Here is a 21,760-nt window from a genome sequence, read left to right on the forward strand (position 1 = left end):
CAATATACATTCTGGTGCTGGTAGCTATATATGGATCGATCTCCAATTTATTCTGGAAAAGCCAAGTTTCTACAAGCTTCCCTAAGGCTATAGGCTATGAGCATGGGAGTCACCCTTGCCAGGATAGAGAACGCAATTATTCCAAAGGAAGGGAGACCCCACAGAAAACACCACTATTGAGCCTCCTCCTATCATACCCTCAGCAGGTACTCCCTCCTCACTTAAACTGAGTGGACAGAATCTACCTGGGAGAGGGAGGCTCAGAGACTCCTAGGCCCTTAGCCCTATAGGACTTTATAGATAATTACCAGCATCTTGAACTGCGTTTGGTAACAAACCATAGCCAACGCGCCTCCCACAGCATAGGTGTTACATTGTAGTAACAAGACTGTCCCATAGCTGGTCATTTTATGTTTCTCTAAACAAATGTGTTTTCTCTCTCTCACCCCTCTGTATGTGTGTGTGTGTGTATGTGTGTGTTACTTTCAATTAGTTTACAGCCAGGGGCACCTATGAAGGGTTAAATCCAAGTCAAGAATCACCATCACATCCAACTGGATAGCATATCAATAAAATAGCTATGACACTAATTCGTAACAGTACAATTCCATTTATTATTACAAAAATATGGCATTAAATAATAATACTATATTACTGTTTGTGAGAAAGAAAATACCAAGTTGTTAAAATGCAAACTGGGAATGATCACTGATTCCCAGAATGATCATTCCCAGCACTTACAGAGCTCACTAGAGATGGGTGAATTTGGTTTCTCCATACTTCTCATTTTTCTATGCATAACTGTGGTTCATCCTATTTCCATATTAGTATCTTAACAAACTCAGTTTACTTCACAATTGTCTCTAATGTGCATATTTTTCTAATAAAACACATTATACGTTATTTCCTCCAGTATGCACTTTGGATGAGATTATTCCTAAATGGGCTTTTTTTTTTAAATTGGTGAAATGGATCGTAACCTTCATAGAAGTACAAATTTCAGAATTTCAGTTTAAAACTGTCATAGTAGAAAAGTCTGAAATAAAATGCAAATGAATCTTTCTCAGATCCCCAATTCCACCATCTAAGAATCATTTATAGCTGGAGTGGGTTCTGTATGACTGAGCTATGGCCCTACCATATCGTTCTCTTCTTCATCATCCATTTTTATTCTTTCTCCCTCATTTTCTGTTACCAACACCCACAAGAGATGGTGGGAAAGGAAGGCCACTTGTTCCCAGCACTCTTGCTATGTTTCACTGGCAAGTGATACCGTAATTTCTTCCAGAACTGTTTATTAGCTGTAGGAGAAGTAGATGTTCTCCAGGTGATCCTGGGCAAAATCCTGAGGGCTTTCTTCACCTTAGGAGGTAATGAATGCGGCTCCTGAAAAGTCTCAACCTGTATTAGGATGGGTTTCATTGTTTTATCTTCCAGGGCAGTGTTGATTGCTGCTTCAAGTTCAAAGAGAGCCTGGCTATTCTTAACATAGTTCGGACTCAAGATGAGGATTGCCCGCCTGCTCTTTTTCATAGCATTTACAATGTCATCGGTGTATGCTGGCAAAAGAGAGCATTATTAGTAACATACTTTATTTCTTTTTCATGTCTTTGAAACCATGCCTTGAACTGGATTTATAAAGCAGGGATTCATAGAATTTCAAGTATTAAGATAAGATTCAAGCAAAAAAAAAAAAACCCTCTGAAAGCAATGCAATTAAATCTGAGAAGTAAAAAAACCAAAATGTTCTTTTTTAGCAGCTCATCTATTGTACAAAATAGCACACTCTCTCTAGGTCAGGACTGAGTGTGTGCCTTTTGTATTTCCTCCTGACCAGTACTATCAGCACCAATGACTTTTATAGAACTGCTTTGTTTTACTCAAACAGGTAAAATCTCAACAACTATGTGATTTGGGCTTGGGTTCGGTTTTGCTTGCAAATGATGCTATGCTTAACATAACCCTGATATTAGATTGTCAATTTTTTACCAATGGAAAGTATTGGTGCTGCTATTTTATTTTAGCTATTGTATGCAATCAAAGAAAATATTACCTCCCCCTGGAAGGATGTCTCTTTCCGTGAGACATAGCTTATATCCATACTCATGTTCTAAAATGAGTGGAAGAAACTCCAGAGCTAACTGCTCCTCGTTACACGATTCTTGGTTGGCTTCAGCGAGCTCTGGTTTTGCATAGGAAACAAAGGCATCAAATTCCTTCCAATCTAAAAATAAATAAATTAATTAAAATAATGGCAATGAAAAGTGGCAAGTGGGTATTAAAACTTAAAAAGGATGAAGAAAAGGAGAAGGAAGGGAAAATCTTTTCTGAATCAGTGAGATGGAGGTGAAAGTTTTGTTTGTCAATCTTAAAAGAAATCAACCTTGACTGCTCATTGGAAGGATTGATAATGAAGCTCAAGCTCAGATACTTTGGTCACCTAATGCGAAGAGAGGAGTCTTTGGAAAAGACCCTGAGGCTGGGAAAGATGGAAGGCAAAAGGAGAAGAGAACGGCAGAGGATGAGATGGTTAGATAGCATCACTGAAGCAATGAGCATGAAACTGAGCAAACTCAGGGAGGCAGTGAAGGACAGGAAGGCCTGGCGCGATATGGTTCCTGGGGTCACGAAGAGTTGGACACGACTTAACAACTGAACAACAACCACCACCACCCATACTGAGACAATGCAAGAAAGGAAATCAGGAAAAGCAGCTGTCCTAAATAGATACAGGAAACAGTGCGCCTGTGCATGCATGAATGTGTGTGTGTGCATTATATGAGTCTCCTTCTGTATGTGCAAGTATATAACAAATAAAATCAGCCACTGCAACTAGGATGTCTTTTCATACTAAAACCGTATTAAATGTGTTAGTCAAATCATCCCACATCTATGTATGAACTGTATTCAGTGGGTTGATGAGATTAGAACACTAAAATGGCCTGGATTTCTATACCTTTTTACACAGAGTCTCGTTATCTTCAACCAGTCTCTAAACTATTTTACTTAATTCTCGTTATGCAAATGAAATAGTAATAAAAATATAGTGCCGTGAACTCCCTGGAAGAATAGCGTCACCTACCACTGAGCATACGGTACTCATGCATGCTCATCACATTTAGCCCACATGTTCAGAAAGGACTCTGTTATCTTCTGATAATTCACAACTTTTTAAACAGATGAGGGAATTGATCTAAACCACCATCAAAAAGTGTAAATATAGCCTCAATCATAAACTATCAAGAAGGCTTTCCACTCTTTAGATCAGTATCGGGGAAATCCCCACAGTTTTACTTCAACTTGCTGTGGCTTAATGTGTTTAATTAGATTCTGTGGTTGGGTTTTTAATCCTCCATTAGCTGTTCCACTGAGCAGGTAGCCATACAAATGAAAATGATAGATAAATAAATAAATAAATAAATGTCCAACTTTCTTCATTCCCAGTATTCGTAGTCAGGGCTGATGAGAGTTGGAAGTCCAACTTTATCCAGACGGCCACAGACTTTCCATGTTGTCTGTTTGATATGAGACAAGAGGACAAAAAGCAGTGGGAAGTGTTCTTGCTCAAGGTAAGGTAGTCCTCGTTCAGTGACCACTCATTCAGTGACCATTCGAAGTTACAATGGTGCTGAATGAGGGGACTTACAAGTTCCTCATAGTTGCAGCCATCACAGCATCCTTACAGTCATGTGATTGAGATTTGGGTGTTTGGCAACTGGGTCGCAATTATCATGTCACAGTGTCCCGCAGTCATATGATTTCCATTTGCAAGTTCACTGCCAGCTTCCAACAAACAAAGTCAATGGGGAAGCCAGCAGGAAGTCACAAGTTGCAGTCACATGAGGTCGCACTTTACAACCACATTGCTTAGTGGCCGAGTTGCTGGTTCCAACTGCCATTGTTAAGCGAGGACTACCTGTAATATATAGGAAGTGTGCAAATTCCTTCCCTTTGGTGTCCTTAACATTTCTAAGCCATTGAATTGGAGGATAAAGAATGCCTTCTCATTTTCAATTGCCCTACACACAAAAACTAATGGCTAAATTGAACATAGGAAATTTTAATTATTATGCAACATTGAAAATAGAAATATATGATGTAATTTTACAGCAGTGCGTTGTTGAATTGTCTTATTTGCCAAAGCTGGAATTTGCTGTTCTTTGACAGAGACAAGAAAGACTTTTAAGCAATTCAATCAATTTTTTTGAGATATTGCCTTTTTCCTTTTTCCTTTTTTTTTATTTTTTACCATTTACATATTATATATGTGGCTCATAGTAGTTTTTATTTTGTTAATTTAGATCTTGTTATATTATTTGAGATACAGCTAAATTTTCATGAATACTTGTACTTCCTGTCTCAAGTTTAATTTTAAAAGATGGAGAAAGGTACGGTTGTATCTATAAGGCAAAAGTAGGAGTGGCATTCCTTTATAACACCATTGGGGAACATGGTGGCTAAAATAAATGCACTTGTTCTTCATTGTTTGAAGCCACATGAAACACAGATTTTAAAAGTGTTTTAAAGAAAGAGGATCAACTCTCCCCATTACAAATAAACCATATTTCTCCTGAAATGTTTAAAATCACCTATCTCTCCCACAAAATTTGTTCTCTTATTCTAGTTCCTTCTCTACAAGATCTTCCTCATGAAAATAGCATAACATGAGTTCCAAATGAAAATGTCATGACTATCAAGGAAATATATATGTTTTCTCTCTCATACATTGTATCGCCAAACAACTTACAAAGGTAATCATTTGCCCACAGCCACATAGTGCATTAATGGCCAAGGAGGAAATTAAACCAAGGTTTTTGCAATTTCAGTCAAGCGCTCTACTATGCCACATGATTTCTTGACTTAAAATAGGCTGACCTATCTCTCCCTGAACTGGAGATTGAATCATTTTTCATTTTACCAGCAGAGGCCGTTGTAAAACAAGATCTGTAATCCATCCAAACAGTGGGTTAACTACTGCACAAATATTCTTAAACTAATAATGGTCACAAATTCTGATATTGGAGCCATTTTCTATAGAAAATGAAGTGATTCCCATATCTAGGTTAAAGTGCAGCCTGTGGAACATGAAAATGGGCATAGAGGACCACTGCTTGGAAATTATAGACAGAAAATTTATGGACAGCCATTTGTCGCATGCAAAAATCATACCATTTTATAATACTGTAAGTAAGACGTTACAGGACAATGGTTATTATTTATTAAATTTATTATGGCCGCCCACTCCAAAATACTCTGGGCAGCTTACAATATCCAAATATACAATTAAAACAGTTAAAAGCATGAAACAAACATGGCAACCCAGACTAAAAATAACCATACCAATAAAACATGACAGGGGTTCCAGAGACACATTAACCCAAGGCCTGGGAACCGGGCCAAATCTTAAGGGCCTTCCAGGACCACAGGACAGTGGGCACCACACGTATCTCTGGAGGGATGTTGCTCCAGAGGGCAGAAGCAACAACAGAGAAGACACACTTCCTTGATCCCCCAAGATGACAGTATTTAACAAAAGGATCTGCAGTGGAGTGCATCCACTCTGCCTGAATGTACCACGCAGGCAGAAACAATTGGAGATAGGCAGTTCCTCAGATAACCAAGACCTATGCCATGAAGGGCTTTATAGGGAGCAATCAGCACCTTGAATTGCACCCAGAAGCCAGCTGGCAGCCAACATAGTTCATGTATACATGGGCATAACGAGAAGTGCCCAGTACCACTTGCACTGCTGCATTTTGAGCCAGCTGTAATTTCCAGAAGATCTTCAAGGACAACGCCATGTATAGCACATCTTACAGTAGAAGATTCACATTCCTCTTAATCCTATTTCTTTAGCACACAATTTGGACTGTTGGTGACTTTTCTAAGTTCCAACAAGTAGTTCAATCAGCCTTAATCAGCCTGGAATTCTCCAAATAAGTTAGACTTCAACTCCAGAATTCACAGCCAACTGAAGTCCAACACATCTAGAGAGTACTCAGTTGGAGAAATCTTAGAAAGGGAAAGGTGATGTAAACTTACATCAGTGCCTAATACTAATATTGTATGCTGACCTACACTATTTAGATATATTTGATTCAAATTCCTGCACATCTGTGAAATTTGAGGCATGAACTTTTCAAATTGGTGGGTTATAAGCAAAAAACTGCCATCCTGTGTGTTTTGTGTGTGTGTGTGTAATTGTTATCATTTTTATCTTCTCACTTTTTAAATCTGTACATTTTTAATCCAACAGGTCACTGATAATAGTGTTTGTTCTACATTCACATGTGGCTTTTCTGAGTTTGTTACTGTTTCAAAAAAACTTCAGAACTGCTTGACAATAAGAACAGAAGAAAATCAATGTTTTTGCTACCAGCTCCTTTCAGGTGTAAATAAGGTTATTATATAATCCAGTTTTAAAACTGACCATATATTTTTCTTACAAAAACAGCTATATCGGAAGCTTTAGCTGTAGTCATAAAAACGAGATAGAAACTTTTAAAAGAAAGGATAGAGGGTGAAAGTTTTACTAACTTCAGTTTTTTTAGAAAATGAAAACTTCTGACCTAAATTCATTTCCTGCGTGTAATGCCTCTAGGCAGACTAATATTAAAAACAGCTCAGCTATTAACAGCTGAGATTCTGTAACAGCCACTTGTACCTTCATCTGGGTTGCATCCCTAGCAAATCCTTTCCTTCTCCTTCTCCTTCTCCTTCTCCCGTAGAAGGGGCAAGAAGATTTTAATGAAATCTGTTCAAGTATTCCGCTGGGGTCTCTATGTTTCCATTAAAATTCATCTACCTATCAATATTTTATTTGTAGTTTTCATTTTGTTCATTCAGGTCATATGGTAACGTTTGGAATGTTTTAAAGCTGAAATCTCTATCAAGTGAATTTAATAAAAGAAGTGGAAAAAAGAGTTCATCAGATTTTTCTGATGACCTTGATAAAGATGTGTTTCCTGTGTATTTAAAAGGATTTTGTCATAACTTAAGAAATGTGGGTTTGTGCAGTGTTTTGTTTTTTCTGGTCTAGTCTGATTCATACTGAAAATTACGTCCTTCCTAGGACTGACTTTCCCTGGTTTTCCTTTGCCATATCTGACTGATGAGTTAAGCTAAGGGCTTATTAATCATAATTTCTTTCCAAATGTGTGACTAAATACTAGCATTCAAATTCTACAGGATGTGTTGAATATTTTTGCAGTATACCTCTTTACTGTGGGGGGATTTGAAACATGGTTTCTTAGGTCTCAATCCAGCACTCCATTCGCTGGGTACTCATCAGATCAGTAGAAATGTTACAAAACATGCTCAATTCTATTACCAGGGATTCTTATGAAAATGAATATTTTGTACTTTTGGAATGGGTTGCTAGGATCCCTGTATGCCACCTTAAGGTACTTAGAGACAATGGGTAAGTGGGGTAGGGCCAGATATAAGTAGGGTGAAGAGAGAGAGAGAAACAGAGAACAACTAATAAGAACCAGTGCTATTAACCAGTCTTCTGTTAGTAAATTGGCCAATACATTGGGGGATTATATCTAAAAAGTGCCCAATGGGGGATGCTAATGTAAATCAAAAGCTCTTACCACTCAGAGTTTCATCTTTGGCTAGGTAATTCCGATAGAACAATACCAGTTCAATCCAGTGCCTATAAACCAGCAGGCCTCCTGAAACCACTCCAAGTAGTGTTATAATGGTACAACACAAAGTAAGCAAGAAATGCATTGCTAAAGTGGGAAAGGGAAATAGATAAAACATAATGTAAAATTCATGACTAATGATGAAGTTAAAGATGAAATATAAAATTTAATGTTAAATGAAGTTAAGGATGAAATATAACATTTGGGCAAAGATGTGGTGGTTGGTGACATGAACTTGTCCCTGAAGACACAGATGCATTTCAAAGAGCAATAAATGTTGCTTCAATGAAGATGCACATGTTTATAGCACATGTATATGAAGTTAGTTCTATTCAGATGTGTCTGCAAACTGTACTTAAAACATATGCTTTCATTTATGTGACAATCCAAAATACAAAACTTGGTAGAGGGCTCCATGAAGGCCTAGACCTCAAACCTTTAACACGTCCATTTTAGGCAAACCTTTAGAAGATCTAGAGTCCACTTAGAACCTCTTCTGTGGAGTGGAATTTCCCATTTCTCCAGTACTGGAATCTGCCAGTTTACTCCAGCCTGGAATTTCAGCAGTCCTAAGGCTGGCAAAGGCACTAGAAGTACAGTGGCCTGCTTTCTATCAGGGCTTTTGGGAAGGCAGAGAAAATAACCAGAAGCAGCTGTGTTTCTCCAGAATCCATTAAAGTATGTCAAGTTGTTGATGCAGTAGAGCTCCAGTTAGTGGTTTCTCAGATTTCTGCTCTGCTGAAGATCAAACTAGGGGTAAAATAAATCTACCCTTAGTTAATGCTGTGGTGACAGTTGTTCATAAGATGCTGGAGAAGTCTTAGCTGCCTACAAGGAAGATTACTTAATTTTGCCCAAGATGAATATATTTAACTGTGGAATCTTCATCTGAGAAGCCACATACAGGTAGTCCTCGTTTAGCAACCACAATTGGGACTGGCAACTCGGTTGTTAAGTGAAGCAGTTGCTAAGTGAAACCATGACTGTGCTTATGATTTTACTTCAGTTTTCCTTTGCTTTACAGACCTGTGAAGGTCATAAATGTGAGGACTGGCTGCAAAATTACTTTTTCATCACTGTTGTAACTGCAAACGGTTGCTAAACAAAGCCGTTGCTAAACAAGGACTACCTGTACTTTTTCATACTGCATTTCAGGGAAAAACAGGAGACAACTGTTGTATTCATGTCACTCACATTTTATCCTCACAAGAAACCTGGCAGCCTCTTTTAGAGACTCTGTGTTTGACCAGATGGATTGATTAGAAGATGTCGTGTTTGTAAAAGGACAAGAAATGACTGTCAAAGTATGGCAGAGAAACCAGAACTGTTTTTATAACAGGGTTTTGAGGTTAAGACTCATGATATTCACATAGATGTTTACCCCATAATTAACATAATCAGTCAGAAAACCAAAGGAATTTTTTAATTAGGACAAGTGGAGCAGTGATATTATCTTAGTGGTTTGACAGTTTTACCTTTTTCTGTTTGCCTCTTAAGTTTGATCACTCCAGTAGCATTCCCAATAGAGTTTTGAGCCAAGCAGATGAAGTGGCTGTTCAAATCGTCTTCCGTTACTTTTATCAGTGTGAAGGTAAGAGTAAAGGTTTGTCCTTCCAGTCCCTGTGGATGAACCCTAAGCAGAATAATGCTCCCATCAACCATCAATCATGCTCCCATTCATGTCCGGACATTTGCAGCTTTTCATGATACCCATGAACAAATATTTTAAATGTATATAGAGGACTTTTACAATGGCAGACACAGAAAGAATAAAATATTGTAGAGGACACATCCACCAGTCACACTGAAACTCTCTTTTTTAACAAATAGCAACGCTACTGTTGTTTGGTCAACGTAATCTTCCAGAAACCACCTCATGAATCTGTCACACAAGTATTAATGTGTTTCTTCTATAACTCACCTTTCCAGCAAGAATCTTAAGATGCCATGTATTGAGCACTGTATTTTAATCCCACCAATTCTTATGGCTGATTCATATGGATAAAGCCAATGAAAAATTAAACCCAAATAAGGTTGCTAAACTAAATGTTTAGCTTTAGGAAGGTCATGGTCCTAAAACCAAACAAGCCACATTAGGCTATTTTTGTCCCTACCTTTTTTGCTGTATCAGTTGCTTGCTTTTATTGGTTTCTCGGTACCACTGTAGCGAAGAGGAAACATTCATTTCAAAACCAAATTGTGCTTTGCATTCAAGATCAACTGGTTGACCTTAAAAAAAAAAAAAGATGAGGGTGGGGAAAAAAACACTTAAAATCAGTATGCATATTTTCCAAGGATCTGAAAATGTTTTAGAATAGTTTGCAAATATAGGACTTGAAAATTCACAGTCTATTAATATTAAGTAACATATATGAGGGGTTGCTAGAGATGCAGCTGTGTTATTTTTTTTTACACAAAATGAAGTACTTACTATTTCATTTGGTTTCAACACACACCACTTCCTATATGTCTTCTATGCATTTGATGGAAAGGAGATGATCCATGAAGCTTATATAATAATTATATTGGGCACTTTTTGTTGTTGTTGTGCCTTTGAGTCACTCTTGACTCCTGGAGACTGCCTGGACAAGTCCCTGCAGTTTTCTTGGGAATGTTTTCAGAAGTGGTTTGCCCTTGCCTGCTACCTAGGGCTGAAAGAGAGTGACTGGCCCAAAATCACCCAGCTGGCTTCATGCCTAGGGTGGGACTAGAACTCACAGTCTTCTGGTTTCTAGCCTGGTGCATTACCCACTACACCAAACTGTCTTTCTCCTATTCTGCTACATTTAAAAAGTGTTGTATTTAAGATGATAAATCTGTGGCTTCCAATGTAATGCTATGGATACATATTCATCAGAGCAAAATTGCTATAGAATAATAAAACTAGACATTCTTGTAATGGTATGTGGGAATGACCTTGGGAGACAGGAGGTAGAGTGGCAGAGTAGCCAATGGTCAGATAAGAGGCAGCTGAGCCTGCATAAGGAATGGGGGAGTGGCAAACATCTCAGAAGGGACCCTCCCTAGTTTCTTGGACTGTAAAGGTAAGGGGGAGACTTCAGACTTGCAAGATTCTGTTAATGTAACCTTACAATAAAGATAGCATTAGCACTGTTGAGTGTGCTTCTTGTCTGGATGACCTCGAAAGGCTTAACAAAGTCAAACATCTGTCAAATGTTTTTAAAAAAGAAGTTGTGCATGGACAGTGGGAGGAAAGATGCCAAATGGGTCTTCTTAATGAGGAACCTATAAACTAAAATAGCCACAGAAAAGGCACTTACCTACATTTTAACCAGTTATAATACTCCCCTTTTTTACATTTAGCATTACAAAATCTAAAATCAGACTGATCATAATAGCTAGGGCTCAAACCCATTTAGGGCTTTAAAACATCATGCCTCTTGAAATACTAATAATATACTCCTGAATCCATATAATGCAGTTGTTCTGTGAAATTCATATCTTTATGCTGCAGTCATTAACTGATGAATGTACGTGTGGAAACCAGCTAGTAGTTAGAATAAAATTTACTTTTCTCCAACTTTCCAGAATAGAATACTGCTACTTTGCATAAACAAGGAAAGCAATAGAGAATCTGTGATTGGTATCATAAAATAACAGGTAGTCCAAAAGTACCCACAACTAGTCCATTTCAGCTAAAATTAAGCTCTAGTTTAGAGTGAATGCAGTCAGTGTAAGACACCTATTATCTTCTAGGTTGCAAAATAAATTCAAAAAGATAATTATCTTACCAATTTCTACTTCAAGGGTTGTCCTGTCATTGGGATTCAAAACCTTTGGAGGATGGATAGTATCTTCTGCTAAAATATGAAAAATGGTGTGTCAGAAGTTACGAAATTCCTAACAAAAACTTTAATTAGATTTACCATGTTGAATGCATGGCCAGGTTAAATATGACCATTTACAAGAGGGATCCATGAGAAAACACAGACAAGATACCTCTCATTTGGTGGAATGACACTACCCAGCGTTTTGTTAGCTGAAACATTGCAAGTCAAGGACTAAGTACTTTCAACAACAGTGAGTTCTGCAATGGGCAATCCATATAAACTTTTGGTTCCAGGGGCTACACTTTTATTCCAGATCAGGTACCAACATCACAGATGAAGGTTACTAATTAAATGCAATTCTTTCTCCAGCTATCGCCTCTACTGTTATTCATCTGAGAGTGGAAAGGAGTTATTTGACTATATTTGTACTTCATAGGTTATATTCCTGATGAATCCATTCTTCTCATTACACCAGAGACGGACAGTGTGTGTGTGTGTGTGTGTGTGTGTGTGTGTGTGTGTGTATCCCAGTGGTGGTAGAAGCACTCGGGACTGTGACCCCTAAGCTGGGAGAGTGGCTCCGACAGATCCCAGGAGCAACATCAGAGCTCTCTGTCCAGAAGAGCGCAGTGCTGGGAACAGCTAAGATACTGCGCAGAACCTTCAAACTCCCAGGCCTCTGATAAGGGAGCCGAGATTGAGGAAGACACACACCACCCATAGGGGTGAGAGGGGAATTTTTTTTATATATTTCAAGATAATTTTAAAAAATAATCTATTAGGAATGCCATGATGGTAGAATTACAGCAAAAAGTGACTGGTGCCCTCATTCTTTCTTTGATAAACCTATTTCTCTTCTGCTGTCCCTCTATCTCTGATAGAGCTAAAAATAGCAGATCTGGTCTGGAAAAATATGGATGACTACTAGACGGCAGAAAAGAGTAGAGAAAAAACGAATCCCCTGATGCTATCTAGTATTGATATGGATTTTTGCAGCCCCAATATAGTAGCCCTACTTTTGACATACTTCTCAACCAACTAGCAGAAGAGAGTTATTATTTCCATGGGTCTAATTGAAAACAGAAGGCTTTCAAAATCAAGCAGAGAGCCAAAGAAAATTAACTTGCCCTCTCCTACACTCTTTGCTTATATAAAATAAAAGTAATGATTTTTCACAGTATTTCCTAGTATTCCTACAGATGTATTTTTTGGAATTCATTAAAAAAATTAATGAAAGCGTACACTGAATAAAGCTACCTCATCTTTTAGAATGCCATACCATTTTAGAACAATGTCTTTATTTGCTTGTTTGGTGAGATGTATGTCCACACTTAACCATCCACATACAACCACACTTTATCTATTAGAATGGCAGATCAGGGTTTCAACTGGTGCTCTTCCTTCAGCAGAACTTTCCCCTGTGCTATACAGGTTTTTAACTGATATTACCTTAGCATGGCATCATTGACCTGCCATAATGTGCTCATAGCAGATAAGCTCCATCGATCTTAAAGAAGAATTATCCAAATGCATTCTTGTAAAGTTTTACAAAAGAGAACTCAACCCCTTTTGAAAAAGAAGTGTGATTGCTGCATGTCTTCCAGACAAGTATCAAAAGGAGCAGCTTCACTTTGTTTGCTTTGGCAGAACCAATTATTTACTCGTTACATGTATTTTCAAATGCCAGTGTATAAGTAAATATATTGGTCAATGGAAACTGCAGAATAGAAACTCCAGGATCCTTTTGACCATTTCTGAAAGCAATCCATTAACATATCCACAGGTGCTGGTCAGTGATTGATTGATTGATTTGTTTGCAACATAGATCTCGTTCTAACTTTTCGAAAGTTTGTGAAAAGCAGATTTGTTTCTTCTGAGTCAATTGTTTTAAAGGAGGGTCACAACTGCTCAGACGTGTCAGGAGTGACATAGAAAAGCCAATGATGCAAACAGTAATCGAATATTCATTATATTCAAAATAGAATTATAAAAAAATTAAGAAACTCTAAATAAGTATAGTATAGTAGAATGTAATGTACATATGTTTCACTACCAGAATGTAAAGCATTATATAAAAGTATTTATTATACTGAATTATATATAGTGACTTACAGATAACGTGCACATTTACTATTGTTCTCATTTTCCATTGCATATTGTGGTCAGTCAACATGTAATCACATGTATAAGTACCATTATCTTTATCATACACAGAATGCAACACTAGTTTGTCATGGTGGAATTGTAGGCCCGGTCTTTTCTTTTGACGTTTTACTTGTATTCCATTCTAACAGAAGGAAAAAAGGAACAACTCACATATTATGATAGGTAGAAATAAACAATTTCACAAATTCTCAAGTTAACAACCAGATCACCCTCCACCTTCCTGTCCCCTTCACTCTAGGTCAGATTTCCTCAATTTGATTTATAGCAGTTCCAGTATAGTTGAAGATATCGAGGTGAGAAAAACTGGCTTGGAATAATACCTTTTGCCCTGGTATTCCCTGGTATCTTGGAAATTTAAGCAAGGTTGGCTCTTATTAGGACTTGGATATACATTCAAGAAGAAGCAAGAATTTTCTATGATACGATAAAGTTAAGGTTAATGTAGATTTTAAAAATCACTATGGCAGAAGTGCCATATTGAGAATATGGAATAGATATAAACACAGACTGTGCCCAAAAATGCCTTTATGGGTCTCAGCACAAGAAGCATTTTATAGGAGAGAAACAGCAGGTAAAGAGAAATGGTTAACCTATTGAGAGTTGTTAGAACAAGAGCATGGAGAATGTAAGATGAAATCAAGAGAGCAATTGGCTGCAGAAGGATTTAGTTTTCAGTGGTTTTCATATGTATAGCTAAGAGAAAGATTCAAGGTAGATAACAGGACATTTGGAATTGAGCAACAGAAGACAGAAGTTGAAGTTGAATCATGTACAAATGATGAACATGTAATTGCCAAAATGTATAAACTCATTTTCAGTTCACATACAAATACTGATACAAAGAATTTTAAAGACTAAGATTCAACTGAAACCAGAACTTATTTTGTTGGGATTAATGGACAACTAGAAAAAAGCCATGGAAGGTTATTTTTATATGTGATCACTGCAGCAAGACAACTATATGTACAAAAATGGAAAGATTCTGAAATAGCCACAATGGAGGAATGGTTGGTGAAGATGATGGAATGAGCAGAGATGGCAAAATTAATTTGTTTGATTAGGGAAAGATCAACTATCACATGTATTAGTGATTGGATACCCCTTATGGACTTTTTGTAGAAAAAAGAAAAAAATGAACTGATGATTTATGGATTTGATGATTTGAAAGGCTAGATTATGGAAAGAAAGAAACTTTGATGTAACCTTAGACAGAGAGAGGACAAAATATAAATGTACTTATAACTGCTGTTAAGAAGATCAGAAGCCACTTTTTATTATTCTTTCTTTCTTTCTTTCTTTCTTTCTTTCTTTCTTTCTTTCTTTCTTTCTTTCTTTCTTTCTCTTTCTTTCTTTCTTTCTTTCTTTCTTTCTTTCTTTCTTTCTTTCTTTCTTTCTTTTTCCTTCTTTTCTCTCTCTTTTTCTTTATTTCTTTTTCACTTTTCTATTACTTTTCTCTATTTCTGTTAACTTGAAATTTGCATTGTTTTTACTTTGTGGAAAAACATCTTTAATAAAAAGTATAGGAGAAGGAGAAGGAGAAGAACAGCACCAGTAGCCCAAACATTTATTTTCACACTCTCCAACTGTTGGTAGTGGTATGAAATGAATTTTTGAGGATTGCCTGTGGACGAAGAAACCTACAGAGAGGCACAAGGGCAATAACTTGCTCCCTTTGTACTTCATAGCAACTGGATTTCATAAGAGTATGATTTCTGATCCTCAGGTGAATTACAGAACTATCATGATTATCAGCCATGAAGGGAGTGACAAAGAACTTTAGGTGAAAAAGCCTTTTAATTTGCAGCTCTACAACAGCCTTCCCTGGACTGGTGCACTCCAGATATTTTGTATTCCAATTCTTATGAACCCCATGTTGGTTTTGGCCATGCTGACTGGGAATTGTAGAAATTATGATCCAACATAGCCAAAGAGTACCAGATTGTGAAATACTGTTCTACATGAAACCCAAGCCTTCTGCACCCACCCCACCTTTCCAACAGCAATTAAAACCAACATGCCCGTTGTATTTCCTCAAACAGTAGCAGCACCTACCTGACTTTGGCTAAACTTAGATCCACATCCAAGTACTAACAAGATCCAACCTTGCTTAGATTTTCAAGATCCCAGGGAGTATTAGGACAAAGGCTAGATTGGGAGATAAAAAAATATTCCAGTAGAAGTAGGGACAAACCATCTATCAATTGTTGTTCAAACAAATCAAAACTATTTGAAAATGTCTGAAATGTACAACAGTTGAACTGGACTCAGGGAGTTTTTACTTTTTTAAAAAAAGAAAAAAACCTTACCTTGTACCATTTCACTGATGATTGTGCAGAATTAGAGTAACATTTTTTCCCAGGGCAATCTATAGATGTTCCTTGTTCCACAAATAGGTAAATGTCATTTCGTCTGTTATCTGAACAATTAGCCATAATTTTTGTTTGAACAGCTATTAAAATATTGACACATGGTGATATATTATCCCTGTGTGACACAAAAAGAAAGTTGAGGAGAAATTATCCAGAGAGAACCTGATTTTGTGGAAGAGGGGAAAAAACCAAATTGAGTACATTATAGAAATTGAAATGATTTTTTAAAATATTGGAAAAAGTGCTATAGTTATAATGATACAGAGGCTTGTAGACTGAATATGGGTCAAAACTATATGGGGATTGTGAACCTCCCAGTTGCTTGAGTAAAAATTCCTGTTCAGTCCACGTTGGATAGTTTTATATCCTGGCTTAATTTATCCCGTTTCTCTGATTTCAAAAATAATATAATACATGATCATATCATTCATGCAGTTATGTGGCAATGATAACACTATATAGCATCCAGGTTTACTTGTATTAGTTTCCATTCTTTTTCTGAATTATGTATAACATGAAAACAACATAAAATGTTGTTTAAATTTAAAAAAAAATTCAAAAGAATTAGCCAAGAATATATCAAAATAAAATAAAAGGATAGATTGCTATTTACTGTAGAATTTAGGTCTATTGACACAATTAAAATGGTTAAATAATTGAATATTGAATTATGGAATGCACAAGGAAGGTGTTTGAGAACTCTTGGGGGCAGGAGTGTAGGATATAATTTTATTTATTTATTTACCAAATTTATATAGCCACTCATCTCATACAAAGTGACTCTGGATGGCATTTAAAGACATGATCTACCCCAATTAAGCACCATTAATTCCCAGTTGTTTTGGAAATAAAGATTTTCATGCTTAAACCTCTTCCTTCCCATCCCACTAATTACCTTCAAAGTAATTAAGAAATTATTATTAGGATGGCAAAAACAGTAGCAAAGAAGCTTGGTCACAGCAACCAACCTTTTCATACACATGTATGTTCCAGAATGTTCAGTTTTTATTGGGTTAAACCAAAGTGAGTTCCCCCAAGGAGTAGGATTGGTGGTTTTATTATTAAGAATCATAGTGGCTCCTCCATCACTAGATTGCCAGAACCACTTCATCTGATTTTCATAAAGAGAAGAATGGTTGTAAATTGATGTGGTGTCTTCAGATGGAAGGTCACATGATACAACAAATTTCTGGTTGCTGATGGCCTGGTACCTCACATCAGTATGCCTTCTAGGGCATCCTGAAAAGAATAAAAGAGTCCATGCTATTTAAAAAGGAGGACACAATTGTTTTAGTTATCACAAGCATGCAGGTTTATATGTAGGTCTTTGCTTTTGAGAAGGAATCAGGTTCTCAGTTAATAATTAGAAGGCCTCAGATCTGTCTCTTAGTGTGCCATTATCAACATAAGAAGCTGCCTTTGACTGAGAACATCTCCACAGTGCCATCACTTCCATTCCTCAGTTCCTCAAAAATAGTATGAAGACATTCCATGAAGACCTCTGATCTCAAAACATTGAGACACTGTATGTCCCAAGCTTCCACAGTCCTGAAATAACAGAAGTCCACTTATCCTCACTCCACAGGAAAAGAAAAGAAATCGCTTGCACACATACATACACACAAGCACACATATACCTTATTTCATACTGTGTGGATTTGTCTGGTTTGCATATAAAAGAAAAAGAAAAAAATCCTATCAGGGGAAGCCCAAAACCCACCATTTCCCCAGTAGATCTATTTGAAGAGCTAAAAACCTGTTACCAAGAGCAGGGTTGAGGCCCAAGTTCATGCAAATGAGGAAATGGACTCCCCACATACTTTACAGAGCAGCAGCATTTCAAAGAAAAAACTAGTTTTACTGCAGTTTCAAATGTACCACATCTGAGTCAGAAATAAATTGGCTGAGTTGTTGAACACAAATGATGGGGTAAGATCATGGAGGTCTCTAGCTGATTCAGCAGCAGTTCAAAGATTACATAGACTCAACATATGTTAAAGACATGTTGATCCATCAACCTCAGTAGAATCAGCAATGACTGATGACAGTTCTCCAGGGTTTCCAACAGGAACTTCCAGAATGATCAGGAGATGTTGGGAACTGAACCTAGAATCTTTTTTCATATGAAGTGTGTTCTTTGTATGGAATCTTTGAGTTGGAATCTTTTTATCATCAGAAGCTGACCAAAGTGTATGATAACACATTTAGCAAAAAGATAACCCATGTTTGTTATTCAAGACTGATTCAGGAGTGGATGGAATTATGAATTATGAAGGGTGCCTAATGGACCAGAATGTATGTATTTCTTGAAAAGCCTCATATTGTCCATTGAAATGCACAATAGACTTTTCTAGTGACCAAGAAATATTTATATTCCTGCCCACTAACCTATGAAGCCCTCCTTATTTAGAAATCATGAAAATCTGCCTCTGTGGAAGATACATAGTCAAACTTTATGTAGGAGAATACCTTCAAAACACAATTCCTTATATGAAAGCTGGGAAGGAGACTTCAAGCAACAAGCATTTGCAGTAAGTGTACTGACATAGCTTACCAGTAATGTCACCAGCTTCTGCTCTTATCACGAACAGAAAGCACCAGAAGAAAATAAGCATTTTTCTCCAAGATTTCATTTCTGCAGTGCTGAGTCTTTGGCAGTGAGCTCCCATGGTAGGCATCATCCTTAAAACTTTTTTCATAACTGTGAAATAATCAAATAAAGATGGTTACCTGAAAATACTTTCTTCCAGACAGAAGCTCCATGGAAAGTGTATCAAGGTAAGCAGAAATCCTTTGTCACTTATTTTATGCTTATTTTATGGGAAGGGACTTCTTCTAAAACACTTTCTTTAAATGGGTGCCTTGTAAGATGCACAGAGCTACAACTGACACAGTCATTTTTATTGAAAAAAACTGCTGTAAATAAGGGATTATATTATATATTCTCCTCCTTTATTTCTGTGAAATTATTATTATTGTTATTATTTAAATTTATATGCTGCCCAACTCTCAGAAACTCTGGGTGGTTTACAAATTGTTAAAAACATTTAAAAACAAGTAATAATGCAAGAAACACAAAACAAAGAAGCAAAGATAGCAAAGAAAACAAATCAGGATGGGAACAAGGGAAGGGAAGAAAAGGGGCGTCAATCGTCCTTGTCAAAGGCCTGGGCGAAGAGCCAGGTCTTCAGAGCCCTTCAAAACCCTAGTAGGATGGAGGCCATTCGAATCTGGGGGAACCTTATTCCAGAGGGCAGGTGCTGCTACAGAGAAGGCACACTTCCAGGTTCCCAAAAGATGGCACAGAAGATCTTTCTATGCCCACCCCAGCATAGCAGAGTTTTGGGGCCTCAGCCCTGTTTCCTTGGAGGATACTCTCTTTAAGGGCCATATTTCCATAGATAGAACTTTCATTTTTTAAAAGTGACAGTTTCTATTTATTGTGTCATAACAGTATGATAAAATGAGGCGGGTCATTTCAGTCCAGCCACTAGAGTTTTGTATACATACTGCATACAGTACTGCAAAGTAAGACTGATACTAGTAATAGGTAAACACTCTGTCTATCAAGAAATTACTGCTATTACACCCAACATTCTCCAATGCAAAGCTTATAAAAAAAACACTGCCGTAGTCAATGTATGAAGTGGGTAATATTGGACTGAGATAAGGCAAGCCCAGGTTCAAGCGAAGCATGAAGTTCATTGGTCAACTTTGGGACAATCATTATCTCTCCAACCCAATTTCAACATAAAGCACTTGGGTAGAAAGGAAATAAATCAACAGAGAAATAGCACAGAGGAACAAGAAGAGCTCAAGGATAAAGTACATGTTGTACATGAAAACAATACTAAGTTAATTGCCAACTTCACTTTCCCTGGATAGAGCTGGGAAAGGCACCTTGTCTAAAATCCTGGGAGCTGTTGGTAGTTGTTCCTTAGTTTGTCATTTTCCAGATGTTTTCCAGATGAAGGATGAAAGCCTTCCATTAAGGCTTTCATCCTACATCATCCTGAAATAGATCTGATTTGGTACAACACAACTTGTGTCTCATGAAATGAAAGCTAATACAGTAGCCTAAACCAATTAACACAGGGAACTTATTAACTGAGTGGAGGTACAGATTTATAGACATCCTTGTTGAAACAAGTCTGAAGGGTTTTTTTTTAAGCCAACTAGTTACATTCAAATAAAAGCAATAGTTAAATTAAAATTAGAACAAGGCATTCAAAGGAAAGGAAATAAATATGTACGTATTATTTGCCAAATTCAAAAAAAATGCTTAAATATTCTTTGAAGTAGAGTATCTGAGAAACTGTAATTTGAAAAAGGATTATTTTCTGAATGAAAAATCTTACCTTCCTATCAGAAGCAGTAACTGCTGTGTTCCCTTCTAAACGGAATTTCGTATGCAAGTTTCCTTTTAATCAGCTTCCTTGATCTCAATGTCATCACTTGTTCCTCTTTCAGCAAGTCATGTTTCCGGCAACATTTTGTAAGTTAAAGATAAACCTTATTTTACAATAGGAAGTAGGAAAACATTCCCTTCCCAGACTTGTGTTGATAAAACACAATTCAGCCATGACAATAACTTGCCTTATGTCTCCTCTTTCCTGCCCAACCCAGTGCCCACTATGTTCTACAGCACTCCTTACTTTTCCTGGCAGATCACCCAGATGATTTATATTTAGATGTGGGTCTGAGGTATGAAACCACAGTCACTGCTCTAATTGGCTAAATCTAGTTCAGGATTGTGTTCATGGTGACATAACAGATGCCTTCAATAAACCACAAACAGAACACACTGCCTTTCAATGAAGAGTTATCACCTAACCCTAAATTTCCTGCCCTATTTAATTCAATAACTCTAATGCTTTGGCTGGTTAGCTGACACATTGAAACATTCACTATTTTTGAAAAAAATAAATGAACTCAAACCTGGTTCATAATCCTGATAGTTTAGGCTAGACAGGGAAGGAAAAAAAGGGGGGGAAATCTGGAAAAAATATTTTAGAACAGATACCAGAAGCCACTTTTTACAAGCTGAGTAAGCCACAGTTCAGCCTGGCAAATGGGCAGATTTTCTGAAAAGAGTGGATAGAATTGTTGTCGTCTTCCATGTGGGGCAAATGATGACACATAATGACATAATCATGCAGTATCAAGTTGATTAGGGTTCACTGTTGGACTATTGAGAATACTGTATCAGTAGTGAGAAAATAATGATTTGCCAAGATATCATTTCTTCCAGAGCTACACCATTTTTGGTTTTTAAATCTGAATATGCAGGCAGAATAACAGAATAACAGTTACTGCTCATTTTATCCTCAGCATACAACAATATTAACGGTACAAAGTAGAGTTTTAAACACGGAATCAACAAATTCTCAAAATCTGATCTCATGCATAGAGGGGTCACAAATGGAATAATTAGATATGTAAGTCTAATTTTGTTTCTATAGCAATTGAACTGTTCCTGGTGAATCCAGGTTTGCTCTAGGTCCTTATAAAAACATATAGAAGCAGTGAAATCCAAATTTATTTGTAAGAATCATGCTCTATGCCTCTCAAGTTATCCCTATTATTAGGGTTCTTATCACTGGTGTGTGGTGATTCATTCCCCACAGGCAAATAGTGAAGCTGAAAGATTCATGTGCACATCTGGAAAATATAATGAATTGCAGAGGTTGAAGGACAAAATATCAAGCAAGGAGTGCACAATGCTTTAAAAAATAACAGTCTAACTCCACACATTGTACTACAGCAATAACCTCCTAACACCATA

General features: G+C 37.1%; 1 protein-coding gene across 2 annotated transcripts; it reads right to left on the bottom strand.

The window, feature by feature from the left end:
* Positions 1–610: 610 nt before the first annotated feature.
* IL18RAP (interleukin 18 receptor accessory protein) lies at positions 611–21,259 on the bottom strand. 2 transcript variants are annotated; one of them, XM_007439385.4, is made up of 11 exons: positions 20,334–21,259; positions 18,530–18,676; positions 16,944–17,214; positions 15,913–16,090; positions 13,553–13,727; positions 11,402–11,470; positions 9,764–9,878; positions 9,125–9,282; positions 7,596–7,736; positions 2,054–2,224; positions 611–1,559 (listed from the first exon to the last, which is right to left on the bottom strand). In XM_007439385.4, exons 2-11 carry the CDS (start codon positions 18,672–18,674, stop codon positions 1,192–1,194), a joined length of 1,791 nt encoding a protein of 596 aa, XP_007439447.2. In that variant the 5' UTR covers positions 18,675–18,676; positions 20,334–21,259; the 3' UTR covers positions 611–1,191. The 2 variants fall into 2 exon arrangements, with proteins under 2 accessions (XP_007439447.2, XP_087992713.1); XM_088136587.1 differs by lacking the exon at positions 7,596–7,736.
* Between the last annotated feature and the right edge of the window lie 501 nt (positions 21,260–21,760).

Source organism: Python bivittatus, unplaced genomic scaffold (genome assembly GCF_059951505.1).
Source record: "Python bivittatus isolate LINGU-HERP-01145 unplaced genomic scaffold, Pbiv_v1 ctg000060_np1212, whole genome shotgun sequence".
In the NCBI taxonomy this organism is placed as follows: domain Eukaryota; kingdom Metazoa; phylum Chordata; class Lepidosauria; order Squamata; family Pythonidae; genus Python; species Python bivittatus.

What these genes read in the sequence shown, in the direction of transcription:
- IL18RAP (XM_007439385.4), bottom strand. Translation starts at nt 18,674, where the DNA reads ATGAAAAAAGTTTTAAGGATGATGCCTACCATGGGAGCTCACTGCCAA. An exon ending in CAAAGATGAAACTCTGAGTG is followed by an intron (nt 2,225 to 7,595) that starts GTAAGAGCTTTT and finishes ATTTATTTTTAG; the next exon opens with ATTGGAAGGAATTTGATGCC. An exon ending in AGACATCCTTCCAGGGGGAG is followed by an intron (nt 1,560 to 2,053) that starts GTAATATTTTCT and finishes CTCTTTTGCCAG; the next exon opens with CATACACCGATGACATTGTA.